The following is a 16861-nucleotide window of genomic DNA, read 5'->3' on the forward strand; positions in this document are numbered from 1 at the left end:
GATATATATATACATACAGCTTCATATATATATATATAGATATATATATATAGATATATATTATGTTCCAAATCCATCCCTACATTGGACATCAGCTTCGTTCGCCGCCTCTATCGTCTGCGTCTCTATCGTCCGGTTCCTCCATCGCCCACTGCCTCCATCGTTAGTAGCATCCGCCCCTGAGCAGCACTGTGTATATATATATAATAATAATAATAATAATAATGTTCATTATGTTTGTATTAATATAATTTTTTAATAAATAATTATATATAATTTATCAATATTTAGTGGTAAAAAATTATTATTTAGACATTAATATATATATATATTATATTAATATAAATTTTTAAAAAATAAAAGTATATATTTATTAATAGATAAAATTTTATTAGACATCAATATATTTGTATTGTATTAATAATAAAATAATAATTTATAATTTATTAATATATAACATATTAATATAAAAATTTAATACTAAATAAATGTGCATACCACACACAAGTGCTCTCTTGCATGTGATTTTGAATTTTGAAGTGTTTAATAGCCTCAAATTAAAAGATGAGGGGGTTGGTAGGTTCTCTCTCAAGTTTAGAGAACAAAATGGTTAAATCAGAAAAGTTGGAGGGGCTAAATATGTCTTTAGCCTTTATTTATTACATGTGATTATCTGAATTTTTCCTATATTTCAATTAAGTTTGAGATACTTTAAAATACTTCTTATTCAGAACGTGTTTTTCCATTATAATTTGAAATTTTCTTTTTAAACATCTTTATATACATAAAAGTAAAATAGTCATTGCACAAAATTGACTCACACAATTTTTTGCCTAAAGATTAGTGAAATTAATAATTCAATATGTTTCGTATATTAATACATATCTTTATCTTTATATCTTTATAATATATTAAAGTATAATAGTTTGTAAACATTTTTTTCCCTTCAAAAATCTCCCAAACTTTTTTTTGTCTCTAAAATTTGTATGGTGTTGCCCAGAAAAATACTCAAAATGGGGTGGATTGAATTTTTAAAAATTAATTCATAATTTTAACTCTTTTAAAAACTTTAAATTTGTAATCTTAATATGTGGTGATTATAGTAGGATTAATAACAATAAAATTACATAATCACAATAAATAAGAGAAATTTATAGAGGTTCGACTCTAAAGAGTCTAATCCTCTCTTTCAAGACTTAACTTGAGATTCTATTAGAGAGAATCAACATTAGCTTTTAATTTAAGCTAAAACCAACATACAATTCATTGTCTAAGCAAGAACCACTAGCACACTATTAGCAAATACAATCCCCTCATATAACAAGTGAGTAAAAATAACAAACTTACACCCATAAACAATTGCAAACAAGTCACCAACGGTTGAGAATTCCACCAGCCAGCACTTCGAACATTCCCACTCTTATTTAAATGTTCTATCAAGTTTGTTCTACCTTGAACCTCCATACTTACCCTATATATATACATATTTTAAACACACTAGCAATTAAAGAAATGGTTAATATAAAGTTTGAAATTCAAAAAATGTTTAAACTTTCTTAAACAATAAGAAAATATGTCTCACATTTAATTCAAAATAAATTTACTTTTTATATAAAAAATCAATATTTGAAAATTCAAATATAACCTTTTGAAACATAAATGATTAAAATAATAAAACATGTTTAAAAACAATCTTCTTTAATTCAAAATAAATTTATTTTTATATGAATAAGAGAAAACATGTCTAAAAATAAATTTCTTTTAATTCAAAATTTGAAAATTCAAATATAATCTTTTGAGACATAAATGATTAAAACAAGAAAACATGTCTGAAAGTAATTATCTTTTAATTCAAAATAAATTTACTTTTTGCATGAGTAAGAGAAAATATTTATATCCTGCAAATATTTTTGTTAATTATCAAAATTTAATTAATATGAGCAAGTTGGCTCAACACATGGGTTTTTCAATGCTATTAATTAATCAAAAACAAATTTTTTTTGTCATATCGTCTCATCAATTAATCCCACAATTAATCAAAAATAAATATTATTTATGTGGAATATGAATAGACAACTTAAACTATTAATTAATTCATAAAAAACCATTCATTAGTATAAAATTTCATCTTTAAATATATATATATTATTATATATATAAAAGTAAGATAGTCATTGCACAAAGTTGTACATAGTTATATATATTTTTAAATATATAACGAACATCTTTGAGTGGATATATTATAAATTTTATAATATTTATTTATAAATAAATATAATATAATAAATAAAAAAATTTATAAGTATTTTGTCAAGTGACCATTAATCATGAATTGTTTTTTTTTTTTCCAAAACTTGAATCAAATCAAATGTAGTGATTAATGAATTATTAATTTTACTTTAATAATTGTAAGAAAACTATTTGTTATTATATTATTAAAGTAGGATTGTAATACCTCAAATTTTTTAAAGGGATAAAAAGTAATTTTAACTTGAACTATAGATGAAATTATCAAAAGATTATAGGCTTAAGTATAAATTCTTAAAGTTATAAGTACAGAATTGACTGCAAGGAATATCCTGGAGTGTAAATGTCTAAGGAAAAAAATATGATCTCGATGAACGTTTCGAGATAGGATTTATGATATTAAAAGAAATCGGAATCAAAATGATTTTCGGTATAACTAAAATATAACTATAATTTAGGCTAAAAAATCGAATTGTCATATGAGACTTTCGGGAAGTCAATGGAACCCTAAGGGGGCTCCAATTTTATGTAAGAATCAATCTTGATGTGGTTTTGTGATGAATTAATAGTCCGGTGAGGATACTGGGGCAAAATCGTCCTTATCGAGTAAGATATGAATTATTAATTTTGCATTTCCAGTATCATAATGTAAATTTATTGAACGTTAGAGGGTGTATTTGTAATTTAAGAAATCCGCAAGGGTAATAAGGATGAAATATGAGAACTAAATGAAATATGAGAACTAAATGTGTATTTTCTCATAATTATATTAGTGTAATGTATATAGATATATATAAGCGCACGCGTGATCAGGGCAAATTTACAGCAATTATGGGACAAACTTTGCACCAATTGAGGACATTGGGACGAGGGATTGCAGAGTGATTTGTGGCAGAAATTCTGGAGCAATTGTCTGGAGTAAGATTGATGTATATAGATATGTGTATCTGTGGGCTCCAAGTTTGCAATAGTGTGTATGGCCAAATTAATTAGAAATTTCTTTCTCCATTTGAGCATTTGGCTGAATCAGAGAAGCAGAGAGAGAGATCGAATGAGAGATCGGGAGAGCTGAAGATGGCCGATCGTGGTGGCCAATTGTAGTGTGAGGAGGCAGCTGCGTGCTGGGCAGTTATGGGCGGCCATGGAAGCTGAAGCAGCAACAAGCGGGCGAAATAGGGCTGACGACAACAGTAATCAACGCGTGCGCGACGATCAGGGACGGCCAATGGCTGACCGATGTGGCCGTTTCTGATGGCTAAAGGCGGCCATGGCAGCAACGTAGCTCCGTCACAACAGCTGGGCGGCGCGACCGCAAACCAGCAGGAGCCGCAAGTAGCGAGCATGGGCGGCTGGAGGCCCGGGGCGGTGCGGCCAGCGGTGGCAGAGCTGCAAGTGGCGTGAGGCGGTGCTGGTGCGTGGGCTCATGGCTAGCGTAGGAGTTGCAGGGGAGGCACGTTGGAGAAGATGAAGTGGGGAAAAAGAATGAAGAAGAATAGTGAAGAAAATGAAGAAAAAAAAAAGTGAAAGAAAATAAAAAAAATGGAGAAAAATTTTGAAAAATGTCAAAATAATTTTGGGAATTAATTTGGAATTTGAGGAGCATGCCCGAAGTTAGGAAATTGATCGGGTACGTGTTTCGAGTGACGTGTATATCGAGGAAGTCTGAGAGGCTAGGTTAAGGTGAGTAAAATTTTCTAGAAAATTTTAGAAATTCAGTAATATTATTTTATAAATTTTTATAGTAAAATATTTGAGAAAATATTTAGTTTGGATGTATTGAGGAAAAATATGAAGAAATAAAGAGAAAAATAAAGAAAATACAAGAAATTATGAAAAAATATATTTTAATACTTATTTAAATAAATATGATGGTTATGGTGTTTTGATGCTTAAGTTGAAGTGACTTGTGCTAATTTTGATGTTAGTATGCAAATCGAGATTATGCACGTATTTTGAGGTAATACGCAAATATCGTGGTAGCTCGATAAGCTTGAAAAGGTAAGTAGTTCTATCCAAAACTCGATTTTATGTTAATGATTTTATCATGTTGTCATGTTTTGATGTGAATATGTTCATGTAGATTGCATTTATATGCTATGATGAAATGTGTATATATACACGATGATATCGTTGGTCATGCATTGCACAAGGTTTGGGATTATGGACTGGCACCGTTGCTTTACCAAGGATGCACCCATACACCTCGCCCTAGTAAGGAGGCTGTAAAAATGACGAGCAGCAATTAGGTGCGATCGACTCAAACTATAAATGAATGATGACATTTTGCATTCATGCACGAAATATGTTTATTGTTCTCTTAGTTAAATGATTCATCATCTAGGGCTTTACCTCTAGAATATTCAAACGTTCCAAATGGAGATTGTAGCAGAAACGAGAATGAATGAGGTATGAAACAACACTTAGTAAAATGCATGATGAATTAAATATATGTTATGTAGCTCATGTATTTAAGTTATGCTAATTTGAATTCTAAGCGGTTTGAGGAATAATGATGTATAAGCTTGTTTTTTGTTAACGTTAAAGTTAAGGTTCGATTCTAACTTCCGCATTTGATATTATGATGATTCTTTTTCGAGATAAATGTATATAAATTTTGGAATAGATATGATGAATGATATGGTTTAACATTAGTTTTAAATAAAAAAATTTATTATCCCAGAATTGTCCTAAGTTATAACTCGCCATGAAAAATGGGGCGTTACAATAATAGTCTGCCAAAGTATTTTGCCAAATGACAATCAATGGTGATCTGTTTTTCTTCCAAAACTTGTATTAAATTAAATATAGTGATTAATTAATTATTAAAATAAAACCATTTATTATATTATATTATATTTATTTATAAATATATTAGAATTGAAAAACTCGTGTATTAGTCTTGAAAATGTAATATATTTTAATTAGCATTGTTAAACCTACCACAAACCCATGCATTGCATGATAGTAATCTCGTGGAAAAACTTGCATAGTTAAATGAATCAGTAATTATGCATTAATTTTCTTCTATAGTCTTGAAAATATGAACTATTTTCTCTCTATTTTCAAGATTAACGCATAAGTTTTTCAATACTAATTAAGATTTAAAATATAACATTTTTAAAATTAATGCATAGATTTTTTAATACTAATTAAGATTTAAAATCTCACATTTTCAAGATTACGGAAGAAAATTAATGTATAGTAACAGAAAAATAAGTCAAATTTTATATTTTCAAAGTTTTGTTATTATTGTAGAAATTAAATTTCAAGATCAGAAATTAAAAATTTCAATAGAATTTTTAGTTAACATTGAAAAACTCATGCTTTGTCACGTTTAGTAGTTTTAATTTATATTTATATTTATAAGTCAAAATCCATATTTTTAAAGTTTTGTTATCTTTGTAGAGATTAAATTTTAATATCAAAAATTAAAAATTTTAAGAGAATTTTTAATTAGCATTACAAAACCCATGTTTCCCATATTTATGAGTTTTAATTTATATTATATTTATAATTTGTAATTAAATATATATTATAATAAATATTTTTATTTTGATAATTAATTTATTACTCTCTTTAATTTAAAGCAAGACAACTGAGTGTTTCAATACTAATTAAAATTTAAGATATCACATTTTCAAGACTATGGAATAAAATTAATGCATAGTAAAACATAAATAAGTCAAAATTCATATTCTTAAAGTTTTGTTATCATTGTAGAAATTAAATCTTAAGATCAGAAATTAAAAATTTTAAGAGAATTTTTAATCAACATTGAAAAACCCATGCTTCCTTATGTTTAGGAGTTTTAATTTATATTTGTAATTTATAAATAAATATACAATATAATAAATAATTTTATTTTAATAATTAATTAATTATTACCTTTAATTTAATGCAAAACTAATGTATGAGTTTTTCAATGCTAATTAAGATTTAATATATCATATTTTCAAGACTATGAAAGAAAATTAATGCATTGTGAAAGAAAAATAAGTCAAAATTCATATTTTCAATATTTTGTTATCATTGTAGAAATTAACTTTCAAGAGCAAAAATTAAAAATTTCAAGAGAATTTTTAATTAGCGTTGAAAAAATCCATACTTTTTTACGTTTAAGAGTTTTAATTTATATTTATAATTTATAAATAAATATATGATATAATAAGTAATTTTACTTTAATAATTAATTAATCACTACCATTAATTTAATGTAAATATTTAATGATTTGTTGTTCCAATGTAATAGATTTTGTGTATACATAGGAAATTCATGTTAAGATTTTTCAATTTATATAACATTGTGTAATTTAATTAATAATAAAAGTTTTTTTAAAGTAACTTTTCAAAATATGAATGAAAGAGTTGATTTTGTCAATTAAATTAACACTAACAAAACGCAATGGACGTTGAATGTTCAAGTCGTGAGACTTTGGGAGATTTCATGCTTTGAAGATAAGTCATAAACTTATAGCATTGCCATTGAGATAATTTTCATAGATGAACGTGTATTTTTTTTCCTTATAAATTTATTGATAATTATTTATATAAATTTTACTATCAAATTTATATGGTGGAATGATTCATGTAACAATCAAGCGTTAATTGATTCAATCTTTCAAAGCATTAATTTGTGAAGGACAATTATATTTTATGCCCAATTTTATACTTACATACAACAATATGAAATACAAAATTACAAGTCACAAGTACAATTAAAACTTAATGTCAAAACACTATTATTGTAAATGCCATGGATGAAAGTTTTTTAATACAAAATTTTATTTTTAGATGTAAAGTTATTTGATTAATGATGGTCTAACATTTTCAGCTATGTTAGCTCATTAATTAAGTTGTAAAGTGGTAATGAGTACACGTTCTTAATGGAAGAATGTTGTATAAATTAGAGGTTTGGTCCGTAAACTCTATCATCATTTTCTCTTCATCATAAACCATCATTCATTCAAGGTGTTCTAGAGCTTGAAAATGCCAAAACCAATAGAAAACGTGAAAGAATGTCAATGACAGAAGATGATTCATAATCTATTTTCTACATTAATCTAAATGCTATTAGATGTTTGTAGCATGTTGGTGAGGAGTTAATTTTTCTAAATTTTAATAAATTATATCCCTATTTTTTATCTTACATTAATGTTTAATTTGAATAATTATACACATTATGTACTATTGTCAGGATGATATGAAGAAATTGACATTTACTGAATAATTGAAGATGTTAAAGAGTCAATCGAATGACCAACGTTACTACTCAAAATCTAATGCAATTTGGTCAACTATTCAATGGAGTCAAACCATAGAAGGGCTAAGCATTTTAATTCCAAAGAAGGCCCAAGCATTTTAATTCCAAGGAAGGCTCATATCTAACATAAAGAAGACCCAAAACCCAACTTGTAAAAATCTATTTTTTTAATTTTTTTTAAATATTTATTTTATGAGTGCTTCTTTAGATATGTCTTTTAGCTAAAATCCATTTAACTTTAGGTGTGTGAGTGCCCATTAGATATAATTATGTCTAGTTGAATAATTGAAATTGTGTGGTTTGTATTGCATCGTGTGAGCTATAAATAGCTCACTTGATTGCACTTGTAAGGGTGATTATTATTTTTGAATCAAAACTTAGTTGTTTTATTAAATTTTCTCTTTGAAAATTGCTCTTGTTCTCTCTTCTTTTCTCTATTGTCTTCTTTTGTGATATTATTTTCTTTCTTTTTTCTTTTGAATTCTTATGTCATTTATTATTACTTTATTATTCACCTCATAAATAGCCAGTTAATTTCGGCCTTTAAATTTTTACAATTTTAATTCACGTCTTTTTATTATCCATCGTCTAAATGGCCGATTAATTTCTGCTATTTTAAGTTATGTCATTTAAATTTTGTTATTTAAATTACGCCATTTAAATTCCTGTCAATTAACTTTCAAATGAAGATGAGTAGTTAAAATCAACATTGGGTTAAGGTAAGGACAGTGTCCAACGCCAATGATTCCCAAAGAAAGCTGCGCTTTAAATGAGTGACATTAATTTCAATTTCAGTATGAGTGTGTATTAATTATTGAAAAATCACTAGGTTTGGATTGAAGCGTAAGCCTAACTTAGAGCTTTCATGCCACGCATAGGAGTTACTAGAACTGGAAACGCTATCATACCCAAACCCAGATGATTAATTTAGTTATTTTGTGTATTAATTACAATTGAATTTATGGTAGTTGCTTAAATTAGAATCTCACATATCATGTATGGGAATTGCTTAAACTAGAACTATCATCATCTCTAATTGCATTTAATAACAAACCCTCACATCTGAAATTAAATTAATATTGCTAATCTTTTCTGCTAAAAATTGAAGATCAACGGGTTGGTACTGAAATTGTCTTAACTTAAGTGCTATTCAATTTCATATTCTCACATTTAGCGTTTATTTCAATTTCTGCCTTACTTTATTTTCTAGTATCCGTTAACTGAAAATTCATAAAAAAATCTTGTTGCAAATTCGTTCAAATGCATGTGCATGCATGTGACAATATTTTTCTTTTGCCATAAATAAATCTCTCGATGGACAATCTAGACTCATTCAGAAAATACAAATTTAAATTTAGATTACAACTGCACTCATATACTGATGAATATAAACCTCTCACCAAAATAAAGAAAAAAATTATATTTATTTTTTATTTTTTGTATTTTAATTATAGGATGGGAGTGCCACATGTTAAATCAGTTTATTTGTCTATCGCCTTATTGCATGCATACTAACATCATAACTGAGCAGAGAAATTATTGACCATACTGAATTAAAGCCTTTTCATATTAAAGTAATGTTTTAAAATTCTAGAAGAGTTGGAAATATGGATGCCACCATACCCACACAGCTTGCCTACTTGTATGTTGTTATGCCTCCGATGTTAAGCTTTATGCATGTCTTTTGTCCTTGCCCTTGTACCATTAGCATGGCATTGGATTAGAGATGTAAATACGTTAGTTAACTCTTTTTCCTCTAGTATATACATAGCGATCAAAGTAACTAGGAATGTGAACATCTTTCAAAGAGGCAAAGACTTCCATACCTACCACAGCTTCCAATTCATCCATTAGTTTCCAATATACCCCCCCCCCCCCCCCCCCCCCCAAAAAAAAAAATAAAAATAAATAAATAAATAAATAAAGAATTCATCCATCAGCCCAAAATTGATCATCATGTTGCTTGCCCAAAAAAACAAAAAATATTCCAGATCCACGGAAGAAAATTGATCAAATATAGCCAGGATCTCATGCATCCAGTACCAGTTCATTTAAAAAAAAAAAAGTCACAATTTGGCACCCATGATGCCTTATTTGCTACCACGGTTCTTAAAAACCCAATATACCAAAGACCAGAAGCACACAAAACATACAAACATGACCGACTTCCACAGACATTGTCCCTCAAACACGCTTTCATATCTGAAACAGCAAGTATCTAAAGGAGAACCGAGTTATATCTGAAAACAGCACCTTCAAGTCTGGCACAGGAAAGAAGAGGGAACGCCCAAAGCGCTTGAACTCCAGGACTTTTCAGTGATTTTTTGAGAGTTCACACGCGGCGTGCTACATGTTATCCCCATGCTGCAGACACATTTGCACGCATTTTTGTTCAGATAAGGGGAATACGATGCTGTTTTGCTTCAGTCAAGGCCGAAATCTTCGCTGAGAAGTGACCCGATGGCATCCGTCAGAACGGAATGTTCCCTACTTTGCCCGCTTTTGTAACCAATCCAGTTTGAAGCAAGCAAGAGATCAGGCCTCGAGAACAGCAACTGATTTGCAATTTCATCATCCACTATAGAGTCTGCAGTAACCCAGTCAACTGCTTCTTGCTTCACTTTGCTTCCTTCTAAGGAACACAGACGACATCTCATTATAAGTACGTGTCAAACTTTACTTCATCCGACATAGCTAATTAATGTAATACATGAGTACTCACCTGGAAAGGTCTCGACTGAATGAGGCTCACTGAAGGTGGTTCCACTGAGAGGAGTACACTCTCCAAATACTGATGCAGCAGAACGACCAAGAGGAGAGATAGGGTCGTTACATATTTCCCATCCTGCGTCGCTGAGATTGTGTGATGACCACCCGTCTCCATCAGCACTGGCCACAAGAGAAACACTGGAAGTCTGGTTGTGAGAACTGTTCCTTGAAACAGAAATACTGGGAGTCTTGTAGAAAGAACCGTTCTGTGCGCTTTTCCAAGTTTGAGATTCATAAAGTACTGCTTCCAACAGGCCACTGTTCCGCCCAGAAAGAAAATCTGGACGTGTCTGCTCAGTTGTAGGAGACTTGATCAGAGTATCGTAAGACTCAAGGGGTGGTAGCGGAGACGATGGAGTTCCCCAGCTACATCCTTGAGTATGTGAATGTTGGATCGAAGGGAGCTCCAACTTCGTAGCCATAGTGATGGGCTCAGAAGCAAAGGAGTTGCCATTTAAAAGAGCAAAGCTGCAAGGAAGTCCAGATGAGGATGATAGGTGGTTGGCAGCAGAAAACCCAAAGGATCGAGCAATTTTCTTACAGCCACCATCTTGAGATTGATAGAGTGCTGGGAAACCACCATTAACACTATTATTGACACCAGCAAACAGGCACTCTGATTCCCGAAGACGCTTTAGTGGATGCAGCATTGGTAACATCAAGCCTTTGCTCTGGGAAGAAACAAGACCTTGTGCCAGTAAGCTGTTTGCTGGAACATCAAGCAAGCCAGTTGTAGGAATATCAAGAAGTGATGGCGAACGCAGTTGTTGATTAATTTCCAAATGCTTGAACTCCACAGCAGGAATCTCAAAGCTATTCACTGGCAAGAGATCCAGGTGGTGTGTCTCCCCAGTTGGATATGTGCCTGTGTGCAGACCTTGTTGATTCTCCTGCAATTCTTTACATACATCAGGAGGATAAATAGGTAAGCCAGCACGTTGTAGTCTCTTGATTCTAGTATTCCAGTAGTTCTTTATCTCATTATCTGTGCGTCCAGGCAACTGAAAAAAGAAGAATGAAATTAGTAAAGCAGTTGAACAGAAAAAACCAAGAAAAAGGATGTTTTATATATTTGGCAGCCAATATCATAAGGCAATCAGCATTCGTCAAAGCTGCATTATATGATTGTTAACGTCACTAATTTGTTTCGCTTGAGTTACATACGTTGGTCCCTACTGACAGGCATGAGGGTACAGCACCAGATATACCACCTACACAGCATGAACGTATACATAAAAAAATCGATCTACTATATCATGGTTACTATGATAAAGTTTTATCAAAACTTTTTATGGACACTTGCATGCTAATTGATGGATTTTCATGTTAAAGAGGAGCTGAAGACTGGTTGGTTCTATTTGGTCTGGTACCAGTATATTGGCTGTGGCCTGAATCAATGTAAATTCCACTAAACCTTGATTGTCATTTAAGAGTTTAACTACAGATAACAGTAACTGCGTAACAACTACAATCAGTCACATACTGATCAGTCATAGGAAGTGCTAACTATTTCTTCTCCTATTTAAGAATCTTAAAATTCATTATTAGAAAACTGTGGATTATAATTTAAGAAAGGCAGTGGCAGTGTGACTATTGCCAAAACGAAAGTCTCATGGTCTTTCCATTTAGGATTCAACCTGCTATTGAGCCATAGTACCGCACTAGTGGCAACAGCAATCATTATAAGGACCACTTGCAACACATTCCTTGCTTCTAACCATGGAAACCATGCCCAAGTGCTTTGTTTGACACTGTAACACCTCTTCGACAGCTCAGCTACAGAAGTGTCTGCCAAAGTGCTCCAAATTGTCTGCACATTACAACAGCACCAGTGATAACTCCTTGACTAGGAAAATGAACTTCCACCCACCCAAATGCTCCGTTCACCTATAAGATGCTCACAACACCACCTCCACTTGGTCAACAGCAAGGCTCGAACTCAGCACTCACACTTGCACACTTAAGGCCATCCAAGTGCTCTCCTTTTCCTATGCAGAGCACCCAGGTTCTGGCACAAATGATCTCCATAACTTGCTTACCTCCAGTAAACAATGACTCCAACAACCTAGGTTGAGGCATGTTTTACGCATTTCCTTTCATCCAAGATTTCTAAGGATTTTCTAATTAAAAAAAAAAAGATTTTCAAAGATTAGCAGATAGGAGACTAAAGCTAAAGGTTTTGTCAGAGCAGCACTCCTCACTTCAGACTATCAAAAGGAGTTTCCCATCCAACAACCACATTCCCTTGTTCAATTAGCTTAAACATAATAGTCACCTTCTCCTCTATATTGATGAGTTCGGACTATTATTTTACCCCATCCTTTCCCCTTCTCTCACTCTGATAACTCCATAAACCATCTCTCTTTCCAGGTCTATACTAATGTTTGACCCCTATAATAAATACCCAAAAAAGGATCTTCCTGCAAACTCATCTCCAAACACTTCTTACACTCCACTGGGTAAAAGTACTACTCTTAGCACCCTATGCCAACTCAGTATACCAGCTCCTCTAAGAGGACCTCAATTAGTCCTCGTACTAAAAACCTTAAAACATTTTGTTATGCGGCTTTACCTACTAAAAAATGGTGTTCTGATTTGATTTCAAGATCTCAAATGGATTTACAATTGTTCAATATCTCAAAGATACAAGTAAAAGATCATCCTGTGGTTGCACAAGGGGGAGGATCAATTGGTTTGGAATCCATCAAAAGGATATATGTTTTCTGTTCCCTCTTTCTATAAAGCCCTTTGCAAGAAAGGAAGAAAGGGCTGCTCTATGGTGACTGGCAATCCCTGTAAAGATGACCATGCTTTCCCAGACAGCTACTCTCGGGTTCATCCTCACTTCTGAGAATCTGAGGGGGAGAATGGTTTTAGATTGGTGTTTTATGCAAAAGCGATGGAAAATCTATTGACTACCTCTAAATACTAATTCTAGCTTTTCAAAAGCTATGTTGGTACTATGGTACTAAACTACAACTCCACGCCCATGACACAGAGGAAATAAGGCATGCATTTATGATGCCTCTAATGTGTTCCCAAAACAGTGCCCCTTCTTATATGTTACACACACACACACACAAAAGGAGAAGGAATCAAGGTTGTCATGCACAATACCAACTACCAAGTACCCCTGCTCTATTCATTTATGTCGTGCACACTGCACACACTCACCTGAACACACAGAGTATGCATGAAGTATAGGAAAACTATATGTATGGCATATAATTGGTTGGCTTTAGGGTTATGGTCAAGGCATGGATCAATATTCCCCATCCTTTTTCCCCAATCCCAACCAGTTTTACACTTTCCACCCCTAGTTGGTCGTAACTAAGTAAGGGCTCCTCAAATTAGTCTCATTAGAGTAGGGGTGGGACCAGCCCTGAATATTCTAAGTTTTTTGCATCCTTCTGAATAGGATAGAATGCAATGAAAAAATGTTGTGACATGTTAACCCCAATACAAGAGCATTGCATATTATGTATAATGAAGACAGATAAATTTTCCAAGTACCACAAGCAAAAAATAATCAAGATATTCCGAGGAAATACTTATTACACAATATGACTAATGGGAAATAACAGTTCTTACAGAATACCATTGGCAAGATTGCACTCATAATAAAGGCACAATAGATTATTTATTCTCCACACAATCAGTTCAGGTGATCATATGAGAGAAAACACTTAATTAACCTGAAAAGCAAAGTTTACTACTAATCCAAGGTGTTACTAGAAAACCATATAACCATGCACTATGGGAGCATGTGATATTAAACCATGCAACCTGTTTGAAACCATGAACTAATTACGCAACATGTTACTGTCTATCTCAACAGTTTTATTTTCAGGAGGAAAAGAATGTAGGGGAGGTTCATGACTCAAAAGGTGCAAAATAAGTGCTTCATTTTGCCAACCTACTCATTATGCTACGTTTGTGGACTGACTTCTACCGTATAAGATAGATGAGCAAAAAAGCAAGCACTCCCTATAAACGAGCTTGTGATAGAAGGGAGGGGGGGAGGGGAAGATGCTCCTCAGTGCATTTGATGCTATGACAACCCCAGCACTTCTTGTCTGTACATGAATTCTATTTTGAGTTTGGGGTCAGCACAAAAGATAGAATGTGGTATCTCAAACTTATTCCATCGCATTCAAAAGGGAAAAGAGATGAACAGAACAAATTAAGATGTTACTCGATTAATAAAGTCCGCCAAAATCATTTTTGAACCAATGCTCTTATTCAAAGCTCATAGAAATACTTTCATCAAGAAAAAATACCTCTTTCAAAAGTTGTACAGGGTTAAACTTGAGTAGAATGTTCATGTCCAACATACTTGAACACAAAAACTGATATTTCACTAAAAGAGAAATCATATTAAAATATTAAAACACACCTCTGCAGATATGCGGGCCCATTTGTTCCCCATCTTTGCATGTAGTTCAACGATGCGCCGCTCTTCCTCTTTGGTGATAGCGCCTTTCTTCAGATCCGGTCTTAAGTGATTTGTCCAACGCAAGCGACAACTTTTTCCACAGCGAGCGAGTCCAGTATTCTTCTGGACAGCATTCCAATTTCCTTCTCCATGTCTCTTAACATAATCCACCAAAATTGCATCTTCCGCTGCTGTCCAGGGACCTTTCTTCAGATGATTGCGGCTTCCTCCACTGGCACTTCCTTCAACCGGTGGTGAATCCACACCATCATTGGACAAAATCTCGTCCTCGTTCTCACTCATATTGCTGCATAAAAAAGATGCTACGAAAAATCAGAAATACAAGATACACTTAGCAGTACCTAAATAGGAGGATCCAGCAAAACCGAAAGGCGATCATTGATACTTGCTGTAAAAATAGCATGCATATCAAGTCAGTAAGAAACCAGTTCACTGAAAAAAGAAGAAGAAGTAGAAGAACATATATCCCTAATGACATCAATTACACTAAAAGAAACACGAGGAAATATGGGCAACACAAATCATTTTTTGCGGTTGGTAACTAAAAGTAGATGCTTTAAATGTCAAGCCCAGTATCACCTATGCACACCAAATGGGAAATACAGGGCCTCATACGAGTATAAATTAGCAAAAAGTTAAAACATAAAAAATTCAAGTACAAGATAACCAAGCCAAACAGAATTAAACTATAAATTACCAGCAGTAGACCGTGCTTTGGTCAGTCTGTATGTATGTAAAGATACTCTTTTACTCTGTACTTCGTTTCTTCGGTTGCTTCGGAAAGTAAAATCTGGTTCAGCTTATTGCCAAAAAAAGCAGTGATGAACATTTCTGGAATCGCAAGTAGATAATACATATTTCCTGTTTCGTATTATATAAATGTATATAGAATAAGAGGGTTTTAGAAAGTGAACCCCATATACCTGAATAGTGACTGATAGGAGTTGTAGAACTAGAACAAAATTAACAGGTACTCATCATCATGATGTCCACTGTTCCTCCTCCCAGAGAAGTCCAAACCGACATGTCTTCGGATAAGTACCACCACACCGCTCGAGCTGAAAAGCGGGGGGGTAACCCAAAACCGGAAAATTACCACAGAACGAGTAATTGAAACTTGTAATTCCAAAGAGCGGTATTATCCTTCAGAATTCAAGCTGATTCCACCAGGCTTCCAACTAGAAATCCGAAACTGGTTTCCGATTTCCTAGAAACGAAAAAAGGAAGGGGACTACAAAAAGAAAAAGAAGAGAGAAAAATCAATCAGCGACTGCAGCCGCAAAAAGAAAGTCCCAGATCTAAGCGAAACAAAAGCTCCGGGATATTGAAATTTCAAAATTGGAAATGGAAAAAGGAACGGAGCGAAGGAGAGGGGATCCAACCCTAACCGACACCGTGATCGGTGAGAAAGGGAAGCGAGGATCCAATCACAAAGGCTGCTTCTCTTCCGATGATGAGAGAGAGGGATCCGGCCATCGCCGGAGAGAAATCGAGAGACGGCGATAGACCAAAGTTGATCGGGAAATGGCAACTCGAAAGCACAGGTAGGAGACTTCGAGAAACAAAGACTCAGAAGCGGCTGCGGCAGAGCTCAGAAAGAGAGAGAGAGAGAGAGAGAGAGCGAGAGAGAGAGAAAACACGGTCCTATTTATATGTGTATGGTCACCTTAGGCTATCATTATTATGTTATGATAATTAAGTCAAATAACTCTTTAGTTTAATGAGCCCTGAACATCATTAGATCTCATTGACTAATAAATTTAGTATTTATTGGATTAGATATTGGCATGGATAGAGTAGCTTATTTAATGGAAATTATTAATTAATGTCATTTAGGCCACGTTTGATTTGGTAGATGATGCCCAAGTACATTATTAGTATAATTTTTTGCATTTATATTAATATTTAGTTTAGAGACGTTAAAGTTAAAGTATGACGTTTATTTTAGAGATAATTTTATTAAGTTAAGATGTTGTCGATTGATAAATACGACAAATAATTGCATCGCGAATTGATTGGAGATTTGAGAAAAATTCTTATAACTATAAAAATACGTAACGTGAGATCGGAGCAGTTGTCGAATATCGACCTAGTAAATTTCTATTGGGTGGGTGCTAAAAGGTCAATAA

General features: G+C 33.0%; 1 protein-coding gene across 4 annotated transcripts; it reads right to left on the bottom strand.

The window, feature by feature from the left end:
- Window positions 1–9445: 9445 nt before the first annotated feature.
- Window positions 9446–16356, bottom strand: LOC127798037 (transcription factor GAMYB-like). 4 transcript variants are annotated; one of them, XM_052331320.1, is made up of 6 exons: window positions 16115–16354; window positions 15656–15963; window positions 15430–15506; window positions 14673–15018; window positions 10230–11277; window positions 9446–10139 (listed from the first exon to the last, which is right to left on the bottom strand). In XM_052331320.1, exons 4-6 carry the CDS (start codon window positions 15012–15014, stop codon window positions 9931–9933), a joined length of 1599 nt encoding a protein of 532 aa, XP_052187280.1. In that variant the 5' UTR covers window positions 15015–15018; window positions 15430–15506; window positions 15656–15963; window positions 16115–16354; the 3' UTR covers window positions 9446–9930. The 4 variants fall into 4 exon arrangements, with proteins under 4 accessions (XP_052187280.1, XP_052187279.1, XP_052187282.1 ...); XM_052331319.1 differs by having other exon boundaries at window positions 15430–15531; XM_052331322.1 differs by having other exon boundaries at window positions 9446–10136; window positions 15430–15963; window positions 16115–16356.
- Window positions 16357–16861: the final 505 nt, after the last annotated feature.

The sequence above is a fragment of the Diospyros lotus genome, chromosome 3 (assembly GCF_014633365.1).
Source record: "Diospyros lotus cultivar Yz01 chromosome 3, ASM1463336v1, whole genome shotgun sequence".
NCBI lineage: Eukaryota > Viridiplantae > Streptophyta > Magnoliopsida > Ericales > Ebenaceae > Diospyros > Diospyros lotus.

Coding starts and splice junctions, on each gene's coding strand:
- LOC127798037 (XM_052331321.1), bottom strand. CDS start 15,014: ATGAGTGAGAACGAGGACGAGATTTTGTCCAATGATGGTGTGGATTCA. Junction 11,278..14,672: donor GGGCCCGCATATCTGCAGAG/GTGTGTTTTAAT, acceptor TTCTTTTTTCAG/TTGCCTGGACGCACAGATAA. Junction 10,140..10,229: donor TTCAGTCGAGACCTTTCCAG/GTGAGTACTCAT, acceptor TGTGTTCCTTAG/AAGGAAGCAAAGTGAAGCAA.